Consider the following 15,766-nt stretch of genomic DNA (forward strand, 5'->3'; position numbering starts at 1 on the left):
CAGGCTCAAATAGCCAACCAATCAGCCTGTTACCAACCCTTAGTAAACTTCGGGATTTTATTTTGGACCAGATACAATGCTATTTCACAGGAAACAAATTGACAACAGAATTTCATATAAGGAAGGACACTCAACAAGCACAGCACTTACACCCAACGGCTGAGAGAAATGAATGATAAAAAGATTGGGGGGGCTGATTGTTAGACTTCAGTTCCGTTTTTGACATTATTGATCATAGTCTGCTGCTGGGAAAACCTATGTGTTATTGCTATAATGTGGCTAAAGAGTTACTTGTCTAACAGAACACAGATGGTGTTCTTTAATGGAAGCCTCTCAAATATAATACAGTTAGAATCAGGAATTCCCCAGGGTAGCTGATTAGGCCCCTTGTTTTTTTTTTTTCAATTTTTACTAACGACATTCCACTGACTTTGAGTAAAGCCAGAGTGTCGATGTATGCGGATGACTCAACACTATACACGTCAGCTACTACAGCGACTGAAATGACTACAACACTCAACAAAGAGCTGCAGTTAGTTTCAAAGTAGGTGGCAAGGAATAAGTTAGCCCTACATATTTCTAAAACTAAAAGCATTGTATTTGGAACAAAACACTCACTAAACCCTAAACCTCAACCAAATCTTGTAATAAATCTTGTGAAAATTGAGCAAGTTGAGATGACTTAACTGTTTGGAGTAACACTAGATTGAAAACTGTCATGGTCAAAACATATTGATGCAGTAGTAGCTAAGAATGGGAGACGTCTGTCTATAATAAAGCAATTCTCTGCCTTAACAACACTATCAACAAGGCAGGTCCTACAGGCCCTAGTTTTGTTGCACCTTGACTACTGTTCAATCATGTGGTCAGGTACCACAAAAAAAGGACTTGACTCAGAGCAATTGGCTCAGAACAGGGCAGCACGGCTGGCCCTTGGATGTACACAGAGAGTTAATATTAATAATTTGCATGTCAATCTCTCCTGGCTGAAAGTGGAGGAGAGATTGACTTCATCACTACTTTTATTTATGAGAGGTATTGACATGTTGAATGCACCGAGCTGTCTGTCGAAACTACTGGCACACAGCTCGGACACCCATGCATACCCCACAAGACATGCCACAAGAGGTCTCTTCACAGTCCCCAAGTCCAGAACAGTCTATGGGAGGCACACAGTACTACATAGAGCCATGACTACAAGGAACTCTATTCTACATCAAGTAACTGACACAAGCTGTAAAATTAGATTTTAAAAACAGATAAAAAAAAACACCTTATGGAACAGCGGGGACTGTGAAGCAACACAATGTGTCACAGACACATGCATACATACACACACACACACGATAACATACGCAGTATACATACACATGGATTTAGTACTGTAGATATGTGGTGGTGTAAGGGCCTGAGGGCACACAATGTGTTGTGAAATGTATTGTAATGTTTTTAAACTTTTGCTGGACCCCAGGAAGAGTAGGGCAAACTAATGGGGATCCATAATAAATACATGCTCAGCTCACACAGTCACACACCCAAGACTTCCTTCACACGCACACATCTTCAATCTTCACTTGATGAAGAAATATGGAAGTGTAAACCAGTCTGTAGCACTACAGTTAGTTTTCATTTCAATTCAATAACTTTTCAAAAAGTATTGGAGAAGCAAACCAGTCAGCCCATGTCACCCTTTTACTCTCTGCTGTGTCATTGTCAGATTCTTGATAAGAGCAATCTGAAAAGAGAGGAGTGTGATTACTAAGCAATGAGTCCATCTGTAAACGGCAGGGCTGATTTCCCAGGCTCTCTGTACTGTCACGGTTCCCTGAGTCAGCTGAAAACATCTAGCTTGCATCCCAAATAGCACCCTATTCCCTATATAGTGCAATACTTTTCATCAGAGCCTATTAGGGAATAGGGTGCCATTTGGGAAGCATACCTCGCATCAGTCTGCAGTCTAGCTGTAGAGATGGAAATAGGAAATAAGTCTGTCTCCTCACCGGTCTGTCTTGGTGTCGTTGGTTCGTCTCAACAGATCGTAAATTATCTAACTGTGACAGATATGCCTGAAATTACTGTCCCCCAGCTGAACGGTAGCGCACGGTCGATAGAGACCTATTACCATAATATCAAATCAGAGATTTCGAAGTCAAACGGAACATTTCTCTCAAGTGCCAGGAAGGGTTTGCGTCTCGCTATCCCCTCATTTACTGTGTAGTGAGTGCTGATTGCCCAGATCCAGACAGACCCATTGGCTATGATATCTTTCTTTGGCCCTGGTACATATCATCTCTTTTCTGCCTAATAAAACTACTTAAACTCTTGTTCTAACTCCATCTCAAAACTCTAATCATAAAATACTTTTATGGCCATTGATGATTCAATAAAAACCATATTTAAACACTTAAACAATAACTCCTGGATACAGACAAAGCCTAGACCTGGGGTAAAATGCCATTTCATTATAGATTTTACATTGGACGTGCTTTTTAGTCCAGGACTAGGGCTAATCTGTTTCTGGGGAAAACGGCCCACAAAGTTGGTGGTTTGGGATTAGTCTTGAGATTCAAGATACTATTACGTGACTGACGAGGCCTGTATCTCTCCTATCCAACAGGTTCGACTGACTGTATCTGCTATTCTACCACAGGCACCAACGATCCAGTGACTTCAGCCCTGCACATCATCATGGGTAAGTAACCATACACACACACAAACACAAACAGGTCTATCGGTCTTCTACCTGTCCACGTCGAGATTTAATAGAATGTCTTAATATATCTCGGTGACAATGCTCACAATTAGCTGCATCTCTCAATAGTACAAGCATTCTATGTCTGGGTACAGTGCGGCATCCTAAGTCCTGCAGGTACACTTGTGTTGTCCCATGCGCACAGTCTGGAGTGTGGTTTAAAGAGAGAACATTGCGCTCTACTAGAGTCCTGTCCAGGGGGTTTGGGTCAATTCAGGAAGGACACTGGTTATTCCAGTTCTCTTCCATGCTTTTCAATGAGGACCCATTTGAATTTGGTTCACTTTCTGAATGGACTGATATTGAAATGGCATTGACCCCGGACGCCAAGACTATTCTACAGGGAGTGTTCCGTGACGACATTCCAACCAGTTGAATAAGGCCCCCTTTCTGTCTGTTTTCCAGGTGACTCCCAGCCCATGGATGTGTGTTCTGTCCATCACAACAACACCTTCCTCAGGTACTCCGTCTCGCTGCTCGGATACGGTTTCTACGGCGACGTGCTGACAGACAGCGAGAGGAAGCGCTGGATGGGGCCTTCCAGATACGACTTCTCGGGTAAATAATGGAGTCATAAGTGTTATTACAATTGCAGTCCAACGATTAGTTACTACGTCATGTAGTAAAAAAAAATATATATATACATTTCCGAATATGACCTACAGGGAAAGGGAGGAATGAGTGGCGAAACTAGACATTTCACACAATGTCAACATCAGGATTTTCAAAGCCACACACTGCTTCACACATTGCAGGCCTAAAGACATTCCTGACCCATCAGTATTATGAAGGGACTGTCGCTTTCCTGCCCGCTGAGGACAACCTGGGGAACCCTAGAGACAAGATCAAGTGCATGACTGGGTGCCATATCTGTGAGCTGGGTGCCAACAATGGGCAGCTCCTCTCAGGGGATCATGTCGACAAGATGGCTGAAGAGAACTCTGACAAGGGTAAGAGGTTATAGTCTTCTGTAAGTGTGTGCTGTGTGTAGTCTTTTCCCTGTTGCCAAGTCTGTTGATAAAGCTGATGTCCCTCCTGTCCCCATGTCTGTTCCCTCATCTGTCTGTCTCTCTCTCTCACTGCCATGACGCCCGACAGACAGTCATAGTATACCGTATGGTGTTGAACACATACACTCCTCACAGCCCACTCTTCTCATCCCAGACCCTTATCTACCCCACAACACACATACACACACACTACAGTCCCCACTTTTGGGAAATGGGAAACTCTCTTCTCAGCCGGCATTTATTTATTCTGAGCAGCAGATAGGATAAGTAGAGTTTACTGAGAGCCACAGAGATCCCCTTTCTCCTCTCATCTCCTGGGACTCTAATTGGTATTAATTTCCGGCGTCTCTGTTGTGGCTGGCTGGAGCGCTGGCTGAGGCGACAGGTCCCTGTGGTGCTGGGACACACACACACACAGACAGAGGGAGTCAGAACCCCACTAATCAGGGAGATAGTTGGTCTGGCTGCCAGAGTTGGCGGTGGACTTGCTGCACACGTTTTGGCGATCAAATCTCCAACAACTGCTTAAGCAATGGGGCAAGACGCCGGCTCGGTGCCACGTCACAAACGAGCCTCCCAAAATGTTTAATGTGTGCGGGACACTTGAGAGGTTCCCGAGCTAAGACGATGCCAAGACCTACAGTAAAATTTGTAAATGTCTAATCACAATCCCATTGGTAGTTTTTAAAGACGTCTAATCATTTACTTTCCAAGTAAATGAATTTAGTTTTTTAATCCCGGTGGACTTGTTAATGTTGGTTCAGGTTATCGTTCCTGTGAGTTTGTTTTATGAGGCGACTAGAATAATTAAGCGTTTTATGGACTCGGATCACATAATATTCCCCATGCGATCAGGGATATTATCGTAAAACACTGACATTTTGGAGTTACTGTACATCCCCCATTAAACCACTCAACCAGTCATTTAATGGCAGAAGACTTTGATTCACCTAACAGTTACCGAATGGCATCACATGAGTGTAATAACACATAATATTTTGTCCAGCCTCGCTCCTGATTTTAGAGCACCCAAAGAGTCAACGAGTGTTTTTATATTTTACTAGCAATAATACAGACGCAGCACTGTCGGAAGAATTTTCCCCAAAAGGGATGACACTTTTAATCGATCAACTCCTCTTGTGTTTAAAGAGACCAGTGGTGATGGTGTATGGCGGGTGATCCGGGGGAAGTTCCTAGCAATCAACGCTGCCAGTATGAGCTGTGCCTGTCCTCGCAGCCCTAGAGGCCTGTCGCCCTATGCCCACCTGGCCGACGGCACCACAGACCTCATCCTGGTACGCAAGGCCTCTCGCCTCGACTTCCTCCGACACCTCATGCGACACACCAACAAGGACGACCAGGTGGGGAACTCTGAGTTGTCATTGAGAGAAACATTTTGCTAATTGTTTATTTATTTTCACATTGGCAAGCGTAAAAGATCATTAGATGTAAGATGACTCAATCAGAGGTGGATATCACCCCCGCCAAAAAGTGATCAGATTTAGCAAAGTTATTTGCTAAGTAAGTACAGATTATTTTCAAACCATATTAATATCTGGTAATGTACTGGCTTGATCCACAATACAACTTTTGAAAGTTACAAGGGGTTCAGGGGGAGATCAAATCAAATTGATTTATATAGCCCTTCGTACATCAGCTGATATCTCAAAGTGCTGTACAGAAACCCCAGCCTAAAACCCCAAACAGCAAGCAATGCAGGTGTAGAAGCATGGTGGCTAGGAAAAACTCCCTAGAAAGGCCGAAACCTAGAGAGGAACCAGGCTATGTGGGGTGGCCAGTCCTCTTCTGGCTGTGCCGGGTGGAGATTATAACAGAACATGGCCAAGATGTTCAAATGTTCATAAATGACCAGCATGGTCCAATAATAATAAGGCAGAACAGTTGAAACTGGAGCAGCAGCACAGCCAGGTGGACTGGGGACAGCAAAGAGTCAACATGTCAGGTAGTCCTGGGGCATGGTCCTAGGGCTCAGGTCCTCCGAGAGAGAGAAGGAGAGAATTAGAGAACGCACACTTAGATTCACACAGGACACCGAATAGGACAGGAGAAGTACTCCAGATATAACAAACTGACCCTAGCCCCCCGACACATAAACTACTGCAGCATAAATAATGGAGGCTGAGACAGGAGGGGTCAGGAGACACTGTGGCCCCATCCGAGGACAACCCCGGACAGGGCCAAACAGGAAGGATATAACCCCACCCACTGCCAAAGCACAGCCCCCACACCACTAGAGGGATATCTTCAACCACCAACTTACCATCCTGAGACAAGGCCGAGAAACCCAGCCTAAAATGATGGGGAATTCCTCTGTCACTTGCTCAGTCACTCATCTCTCTCACGTACTGCATGTCACGGGTTACTCAGCCTTCACAGAGAGAGATATAGATTGAGTGGGAAAGAGTTTCCCTGTACTTTGCTTGCAGACCTCATGGTTTAGTTGGCTGACACAGCTCTTTCTAAATCAGGGTATACAGTTCACGCCCCCTTGAACTTTGCGACCTTTTGCCACATTTCAGGCTTCAAACATAAAGATATAAAACTGTATTTTTTTGTGAAGAATCAACAACAATCATGAAGTGGAACGACATTTATTGGATATTTCAAACTTTTTTAATAAATCAAAAACTGAAAAATTGGGCGTGCAAAATTATTCAGCCCCTTTACTTTCAGTGCAGCAAACTCTCTCCAGAAGTTCAGTGAGGATCTCTGAATGATCCAATGTTGACCTAAATGACTAATGATGATAAATACAATCCACCTGTGTGTAATCAAGTCTCCATATAAATGCACCTGCACTGTGATAGTCTCAGAGGTCCGTCAAAAGCGCAAAGAGCATCATGAAGAACAAGGAACACACCAGGCAGGTCCGAGATACTGTTGTGAAGAAGTTTAAAGCCGGATTTGGATACAAAAAGATTTCCCAAGCTTTAAACATCCCAAGGAGCACTGTGCAAGCGATTAATATTGAAATGGAAGGAGTATCAGACCACTGCAAATCTACCAAGACCTGGCCGTCCCTCTAAACTTTCAGCTCATACAAGGAGAAGACTGATCAGAGATGCAGCCAAGAGGCCCATGATCACTCTGGATGAACTGCAGAGATCTACAGCTGAGGTGGGAGACTCTGTCCGTAGGACAACAATCAGTCGTATATTGCACAAATCTGGCCTTTATGGAAGAGTGGCAAGAAGAAAGCCATTTCTTAAAGATATCCATAAAAAGTGTTGTTTTAAAGTTTGCCACAAGCCACCTGGGAGACACACCAAACATGTGGAAGATGGTGCTCTGGTCAGATGAAACCAAAATTGAACTTTTTGGCAACAATGCAAAACGTTATGTTTGGCGTAAAAGCAACACAGCTCATCACCCTGAACACAACATCCCCACTGTCAAACATGGTGGTGGCAGCATCATGGTTTGGGCCTGCTTTTCTTCAGCAGGGACAGGGAAGATGGTTAAAATTAATGGCAAGATGGATGGAGCCAAATACAGGACCATTCTGGAAGAAAACCTGATGGAGTCTGCAAAAGACCTGAGACTGGGACGGAGATTTGTCTTCCAACAAGACAATGATCCAAAACATAAAGCAAAATCTACAATGGAATGGTTCAAAAATAAACATATCCAGGTGTTAGAATGGCCAAGTCAAAGTCCAGACCTGAATCCAATCAAGAATCTGTGGAAAGAACTGAAAACTGCTGTTCACAAATGCTCTCCATCCAACCTCACTGAGCTCGAGCTGTTTTGCAAGGAGGAATGGGAAAACATTTCAGTCTCTCGATGTGCAAAACTGATAGAGACATACCCCAAGCGACTTACAGCTGTAATCGCAGCAAAAGGTGGCGCTACACACTATTAACTTAAGGGGGCTGAATAATTTTGCACGCCCAATTTTTCAGTTTTTGATTTGTTTAAAAAGTTTGAAATATCCAATAAATGTCGTTCCACTTCATGATTGTGTCCCACTTGTTGTTGATTCTTCACAAAAAAATACAGTTTTATATCTTTATGTTTGAAGCCTGAAATGTGGCAAAAGGTCGCAAAGTTCAAGGGGGCCGAATACTTTCGCAAGGCACTGTACCTCAGTTCAGACACTCTCTTGCGTCCCACTCCGCCCTCTCTCACTTTTCGTAAATATCCCAATTCTACAAAGCGCTCTGGATAACTTGCATCATCCTCCTGCGCATACTGCCACACACACAGGTGGGACGGTAGGATTTCCATTGCATTATACCTCTGTAATATCTGCATAGCCCATCCACCACGGAGAGAAACATGGAGTGAGAGGCCAGTAAGTGTATTCATAGTTTTGTCGAAAGCTTTTTAGGGGACACTTGGTATGAATACTAACCAGGCCCAGTCATAAAGTGAGTGTGATGGAGAATAAATCGCTCTGACACCCTCCTCTCAGACAATCTGTGGAGTAGAACTGAGTAGTGATGGGGGGGGGGGGGTAAAGGGAGATGTTTTCTGGGGCAGTGAAAGATTCAGACCTTTGACTGACCCCTTATTTTCTGCGTCTTTTCCCGACTTTCTATCCATCCCCTCTTGTCTTTACTCCCTTCTCCTTATTCCTCCCTCTGTCCGTCCCTCCCTGTCCGTCCCTCCCTGTCCGTCCCTCCCTGTCCGTCCCTCCCTGTCCGTCCCTCCCTCTCCGTCCCTCTCTCCGTCCCTCCCTCTCCGTCCCTCCCTCTCCGTCCCTCCCTCTGCGTCTCTCCCTCTGCATCCCTCCCTCTCCGTCTCTCCCTCTGCATCCCTCCCTCTCCGTCTCTCCCTCTGCATCCCTCCCTCTCCGTCCCTCCCTCTCCGTCCCTCCCTCTGCATCCCTCTCCGTCCCTCCCTCTGCATCCGTCCCTCCCTCTACATCCGTCCCTCCCTCTGCATCCCTCCTTCTCCGTCCCTCCCTCTCCGTCCCTCCCTCTCCATCCCCCCCTCCCCTGACTTCCATCCCCCCCTCCCCTGACTTCCATCCCTCTCTGCCTCCACAGTTTGACATGTCCTTTGTGGAGGTTCACCGTGTGCGCCGCTTCCGTTTTGTTCCAAAGCAAAGCAACGGGATCTCAGAGGTGGACCTGAGTGAGACCAGTGGGAAGAAGATCTGTAACCAGGTCTGTACGGCCCATCCCAACAACGACACGGGCCATAGCAACTGGAACTGTGATGGGGAGATCTTGCCTCATGCGGATATACAAGTGAGGTATGCTATTCAGAATTGTAATATGTTGGTTTTGTTAAGAGATTTAAGAAGTTTGAGGTCTACCCACGTGTGTGCAGACACGTGGGTAGACACACACACACACACAGAGGGGTCCCACTTCTTCCACCTCAATATCAGTAGATATCTTTATATAATTGTGGCTCTCCCTCCACCACCACAACATCAGTAGAGATCTTTATATAGCATGATGGTGGCTCTCCCTCCCACCACCACAACATCAGTAGAGATCTTTATATAGCATGATGGTGGCTCTCCCTCCACCACCAGAACATCAGTAGAGATCTTTAAATAGCATGATGGTGGCTCTCCCTCCCACCACCACAACATCAGTAGAGATCTTTATATAGCATGATGGTGGCTCTCCCTCCACCACCACAACATCAGTAGAGATCTTTATATAGTATGATGGTGGCTCTCCCTCCACCACCAGAACATCAGTAGAGATCTTTATATAGCATGATGGTGGCTCTCCCTCCACCACCACCACATCAGTAGAGATCTTTATATAGCATGATGGTGGCTCTCCCTCCCACCACCACAACATCAGTAGAGATCTTTATATAGCATGATGGTGGCTCTCCCTCCCACCACCACAACATCAGTAGAGATCTTTATATAGCACAACAGTGGCTTTCTTCCTGAACACATCATTTACTTTATGCTCCGTTATACTTTGCCAATGAGGCATGGCTGTGTAATCCTAGTTTATCTAATTCAATATCCCGTCCACTGTTAAGAGCCTTTTAGTCCATTCATTTATTGCCTTTTTCCTCTCCAGTAATTGTTCTTGGAATGAGTCCGCGAATGAGTGGCTGAGATAATTTAATGGCGATAACCCTGATCGCCCCCCCCCCCCTGAAAAGAAAATAAATAGGCTGCTTTCTTTCACTGCTAGACACACATACTATTTGAACCACCAGTGTGACTGACTGGAAAATGAAATCTGAGTTGAACTCTTATTAAAGTCAGGGTCTCTCTAATGCATTAACCTCCACACTACTACTGGACCATTCCAAGTCTCATCACAGTGTTTCTGTCACCAGGCCACCTGGTCGCTAAATAACAAATCTCGGTTTTTACTCTAAAATGAACAATGAAGCTTCTGAGCTTGGAACCTGATCTCCATTCCATTAGTTTCACATCTGTGACATGAACAGCAAAGTCAGACTGGAAACGGACACTCGTTATGTTGATACATGTGTAACTGTTCTTCTGTGTGTGTGTGTGTGTGTGTGTGTGTGTGTGTGTGTGTGTGTGTGTGTGTCTCTCTCTACAGTGTTCACTGCCAGCTGATCAGACTATTTGCCCGAGGTGTCGAGAGGAGGACCACGTTTGACACTTACACATGGTCTGTAATAGAGGGATCAAGTCTCTCGTGGCAAGCTTAGGGGGACCAACTGTCCCCAATTGTGCTAGAAAGTCCTGCATTTGGACCCTTTATCCCTCCATCCTGCAACCACACATGCAAGTCCTGCATTTTTTATTTTTTCTATTTATAACTTTCATTCTTTTTTTTTAAAGTCAGTTGGTCACGTATTTCAGACTTCCCATTTATTTGAGGAGAACTGCCATCAGCTTGCGCTTTTGACCAGACATATAGGCTGTCATATGGCGCTTTCCCTTCCCAGTCAAGTATCTTTCCTGATGCATCTCCCCTCCTGAGCTTAAGCGAGTATCTGCCGCAATTACACCAGATTGCAGTACAGGTTTCCAAGAATATGGAGACCCATAATGAGATGAACGAAAAGGAGGAATCTGTTCTATGTACCTCCAATCAAAGTATGTGACTGATGTTCTGTGTGGGCATCCAAAGACAATGCGATGGGGAAGTGGAAATCACCAAGCTAGACTGTCGGTAATGCCTCACTGCTTCTGCGTATCGCTGTGATACAATGTGAGGGCAGAGAAACTCCTGGGCAATCAGAGGTCCCTAAGTGATTTTGCTTTTCCCAGGAAGTTTCGCACCTGTGGCACAGAGCTACAGTTAGTCTATTTTGAAGTTATTTAGTTAAGACTAGTAGCCCCCCTCACTAGTGTGGGGGGGGGGGGGGGGGGGGGGGGGGGGGGCTGCTGCCAGTGGGTTGTCCTCTGTGTGTAGGGTAATGTCTTTGTGTGAGTGCCATCATAATGAGTTAGCTCCGTTACAATTATACACCAGACCGCCATCAGACAGATGCTGCTTCCTGCAGCCAAAACATCAGCCAACTCTAGGACACACACACACACACACATCTATCATCTGCCACTGTGAAACCACACACAGACCTAAACTCTCAACACTGTGGGAGGCTCGGCCTGTTCTTTCGGAAGCCTCTCCACGATCATTACTGGTTGCTGCGAAAGGCCATGATTATATTTCAACTCTGAGCTGTGAGTGAATCAGGTCTATGTGGCTGTCCCTTTCTGATGAACTGGCTGATGTTTCTTTGCTGTACAATGGATATATCTGTGTGGAACCAAACGGTGTCAGCCCCCCGCTGACTCGCTAAGCCAGCTGACGTGGGGGAACGTTTTGACAAACACATGAGTTCTGCTGAAGGTTTTATAATGACCAAATATTTATGTAAACCATTCATCTTGCGGGTCTCAAGATGACACGACACACTGTGTGTAACGAACCTGTGATGTGGATTTGATAAGGTTTGAATATGTATGAATGTTTGGATACAGCTTAATTAAAGTGCTTTTAAACTAATAAGTGTGTGGAAAATGTGTGTTTTTCTAGAAATGGTCGGAGGGCATTTTGAAGGTTGTGACTTTGGTGTCAAGTGCAAATTGTATTTTTTTTTTTACAGTAGGCTTTGAGGCTTTTAATAAACTTAAAGCCTTCATCAATCCTGTGCAGGTTTTGTAGTTGGTCTATGTGTGTTCCTTGTTCATGTCCTCTCCGCGTCTCTTCTCTTGTTATTCCTTAAACAGGAAGGACATTTGCCTACACACAAAAGCACAGACGGAAAAACGGGCCCCAGACGCAGCACTGTCGGTGGCTGGCATCCCTATCCTCTCTTGGCATGGTTTACAGGATGTTATTATAAATTAACTACATGAAACCAATACATGTTTCCCTGTTTTCTCTAAGGGTCTTCCATAATGCTGGATGTGCCGCAAAGCCCATTCCGCTGACAGATATGCTTTACTGGGGAAAGGGATGAATGAGACACCCACAGCATTTAATGGGCTTATTACATGAAAACGACTGCAGGGGAGATATAAATTGTCTATGGCTCCTCTCTTCTCCCCTGGCGTCCGATGGAGAGATATTTTGCCTCGACCACATTTGTTCATCCACTCGCTGTTTCTGATATGGCCCACACATTACGGTGCTATCTGGACCGGCATGGCAATGAAGTAATGTCATTTTCCGATCTCCTCTTCCTACCCTCGGAGTGCATTCAATTTCCTCCCTCTCTCCTCCCATCTTTCGTGCTTCACTGTGTCTTCATTGAAAGCGGGTTTCGGGTCGCGTTCCCGTCGGGACCCACTGTCTCATTCTCAAGAAACCCGGCCTTCGTCCTGTGACACAACAATAAACACACACACACACAGCCAGCTGCTGTCCTTGGCTCACACCGAAACTGCATGGAGATTGGAGACAACTCATTGTGAGTGTGATTACACTTGCATTTTTACCCAGACGATGAGTTTCCATTCCCATCCACCTTGAGACGGCTCCGCTCTGTCAGAACCCGGGATAGTATCTGTCTACACTGATCCCTAGTCTCGGGTCCTAAAGAGCCACAGCTGGGCTCAGGTAATGCATTCTAATGGGCTAGAGAAACAGCCACTCCAGGTAAGGAGCCAATGCAGCGATGCAGAAGAAATCGTAAGGCCATGTGATGCAGAACTGGGTAAAAGCAAATCATTTGGGTCCTTAAGGTAAAAAGAAATAATAAGATAAAAGATATCACCACATTGATGAGGGAAGGGGGAGACCTAGTCAGTTGCACAACTGAATGGATTCAACTGAAATGTGTCTTCTGCATTTAACCCAACCCCTCTGAATCAGGGATGTGGGGGGGGGCTGCCTTAATCAACGTCATCGGCAGCCGGGGAGTACTTGTTGTTTGGGGGTTAACTGCCTTGCTCGGCACAGGGATTTGAACCAGCGGCCTTTCGGTTACAGGCCCAACGCTCCTAACTACTAAGCTATCTGCCACCCCCTCTGAGAGGGAGAGATGGAGAAAGTGTTTTGTATTTCCTGAGGCGGTGGCTGAGCGGAGGAGTGCAAGAACCAGGATCAGAGGAGTGAACCCAAAGTGTTGCTTGCTGGCTGCCGTGGGGCTCTATCCATCTATTGATTGTAGCAGTCCTCCTGCTTCCATTTCTCCTGTGAGAGAGAACTCCTGTGAGACTGCCATAGATCAATGGGTCCAACACGCCCACTTCAAACACCCTGATACCTGCCCCCCCACCCCACCCCCCCATCACCGCAGGCCATGAGAGGACTGACCACACACTACACCACTGTGCCAGACTAGGCAGTCTGCTATGAGAGCTGTGTATACCCAATTACCCCTATCCTAAGCTCTGTGCCGGCTGGGCCTACATTTGCCCTCACAATGTAACCTTACATAGCCTCTCAGTGGGACACTAATAAAAACTTCACAGGCCTGGCTGGAGAGAATGTTACCTACTGGGAGGTCACTGGCAGACGAGTGAACACTGGAGAGAGCGTGGTGAGGTAAAGACTGTATTGGTTAGGAACCTTTCTCTGTCTACAACTGAAGGCCTGCTTCATTGCAGTCGAATGATTGCCATCCACAATAATCAGCTGTCGGATATACTTCCCAAAACACTGGTATTTACTGCTGTCATTTACTTCCTGTTTAATTACAAACATAAGATGATGCATGACATGGCAATGTGAGCAGAGACCTTTCTGCCTGTAGCAATTTACCCTCAGGTGTAGTTACAGGCTACATGGCTGGTGCCATGGTTTAGGTCCATTTTTTTTTAATTGAAAGCAGTCAATTCAGGATTTAAACTGAAATTCCAACTCAATAATTGTAAAAAGGCAGTCTTATTTTCAATGACTTCTCAATCAACTTTTAAAAATGAAAAGCTATTGATGTTCATTCAATTCGAATAGACTCCAAACCTTGGTCTCTACCAGACAGTTAGTCAGTTGATTAGGACTGTGTGTATAGTGGAACAGCTTTTTCTCTGTCCAATTCAGACCAGACGAGCTGGACTTGTTCTGTAGCGAAACACTCCCCAAGTTATTGCATCCCTAATGGTGCTTAAAGTAATCACACCACGTAATGTTCCTCCGTTCCCCCCTTCGCTGAGCCCCATCAGATCAGCCCAATCCAATGGGAACAATGAGTACATCCCAAATGGCATGCTATTCCCTACACAGTGCACTACGTTTGACCAGGCCCCATAAATTGAATAAGTGGCCATTTGAGGCCATTCCATTCCCCTCTAAATTATACTATTAACCATATTGTGTTTGATGACTCTCAGGCAACTGAAGTCAAATGAGGCTCGGGTTCACTGAGAGTTTAATTGACTGGATACAAGGTTTATCTAAAAGATTGCATGGTTGGATAGAAAACAACTACAGCATAAGTTGTTAGAAGGGATTTATGTTGTTAGGCAGTATTTCTGAGCTCTGTTGTGCATTGTTATACATTCATCACCACAACCTCAAACTGACTCTCCTACCGATCCTTGAATTCGGCGATGTCATTTACAAAATAGCCTCCAACCCTCTAATGAGCAAACTGGATGGAGTCTATCACAGTGCCATCTGTTTTGTCACCAAATATTCACCATATATTACCCACCACTGCGACCTGTATGCTCTCATTGGCTGGCCCTCACTGCATATTCGTTGCCAAACCCACTGGCTCCAGGTCATCTATAACTCTTTGCTAGGTAAAGCCCTGCCTTAGCTCACTGGTCACCATAGCAACACCCTCCTGTAGCACGCGCTCCAGCAGGTACGTATATTTCACTGGTCGTCCCCAAAGCCAACTCCTCCTTTGGCTGCCTTTCCTTCCAGTTCTCTGCTGCCAATGACTGGAATGATTTACAAAAATCACTGAAGCTGGAGTCATATCTCCCTCACTAACTTTAAGCACCAGCTGTCAGAGCAGCTTACCGATCACTGTAACTGTACATAGCCAATCTGTAAATAGCACACCCAACTACCTCATCCCCATATTGTTATTTATATTTGCTTATTTGCACCCCAGTATCTCTACTTGCACATCATCATCTGCACATCTATCACCCAAGTGTTAATGCTAAATTGTAATTATTTCGCCACTATGGCCTATTTATTGCCTTACCTCCCTAATCTTACTACATTTGAACACACTGTATATAGATGTTTCTATTGTGTTATTGACTGTACGTCTGTTTATCCCATGTGTAACTCTGTTGTTTTTTTGTTCTCAACTGGCCTACCTGTTTAAATAAAGGTGAAATAAAATATATAAATGAAAATACATTGGCGGAAATATAAAATTGTTCTACTTCTTTGCAGTTGGATGAGATGGGTTCCTTCTATCAACTGAGGTGGCTTGTGTCCCAAATGGCACCCTATTCTCTACATGGAGCACTATGGCCCCTGGTTAGCAGTATGGGTCCTGATCAAAAGTAGTGCACTATAAAGGGATTAGGGTGCCATTTGGGATGCAATCCTGGTCTCATTAGGAGTGTGTTTTGGCATTGAGAAGAATGCATTGGCTGGCTGATTGATTGATTGATCATCCTGTTGGTCTAGACTGCCAACATCACACCCGTTCTTCAGCA

General features: G+C 45.2%; 1 protein-coding gene across 2 annotated transcripts in view; it reads left to right on the forward strand.

The window, feature by feature from the left end:
* cerk (ceramide kinase) overlaps positions 1-11,699 on the forward strand; it is a 30,615-nt gene extending 18,916 nt beyond the window's left edge. Inside the window, exons 7-12 of one of the 2 annotated variants that reach the window (XM_036944453.1) lie at positions 2,618-2,692; positions 3,158-3,310; positions 3,508-3,702; positions 4,912-5,057; positions 8,775-8,983; positions 10,281-11,699. In XM_036944453.1, the coding sequence (XP_036800348.1) occupies positions 2,618-2,692; positions 3,158-3,310; positions 3,508-3,702; positions 4,912-5,057; positions 8,775-8,983; positions 10,281-10,392 (890 nt within the window). In that variant the 3' untranslated portion in view covers positions 10,393-11,699. Of the gene's footprint in view, positions 1-2,617; positions 2,693-3,157; positions 3,311-3,507; positions 3,703-4,911; positions 5,124-8,774; positions 8,984-10,280 lie in introns of both variants that reach the window. The other variant, XM_036944452.1, reaches the window with a different exon arrangement.
* Positions 11,700-15,766: the final 4,067 nt, after the last annotated feature.

This window comes from Oncorhynchus mykiss, chromosome 15 (genome assembly GCF_013265735.2).
Source record: "Oncorhynchus mykiss isolate Arlee chromosome 15, USDA_OmykA_1.1, whole genome shotgun sequence".
NCBI lineage: Eukaryota > Metazoa > Chordata > Actinopteri > Salmoniformes > Salmonidae > Oncorhynchus > Oncorhynchus mykiss.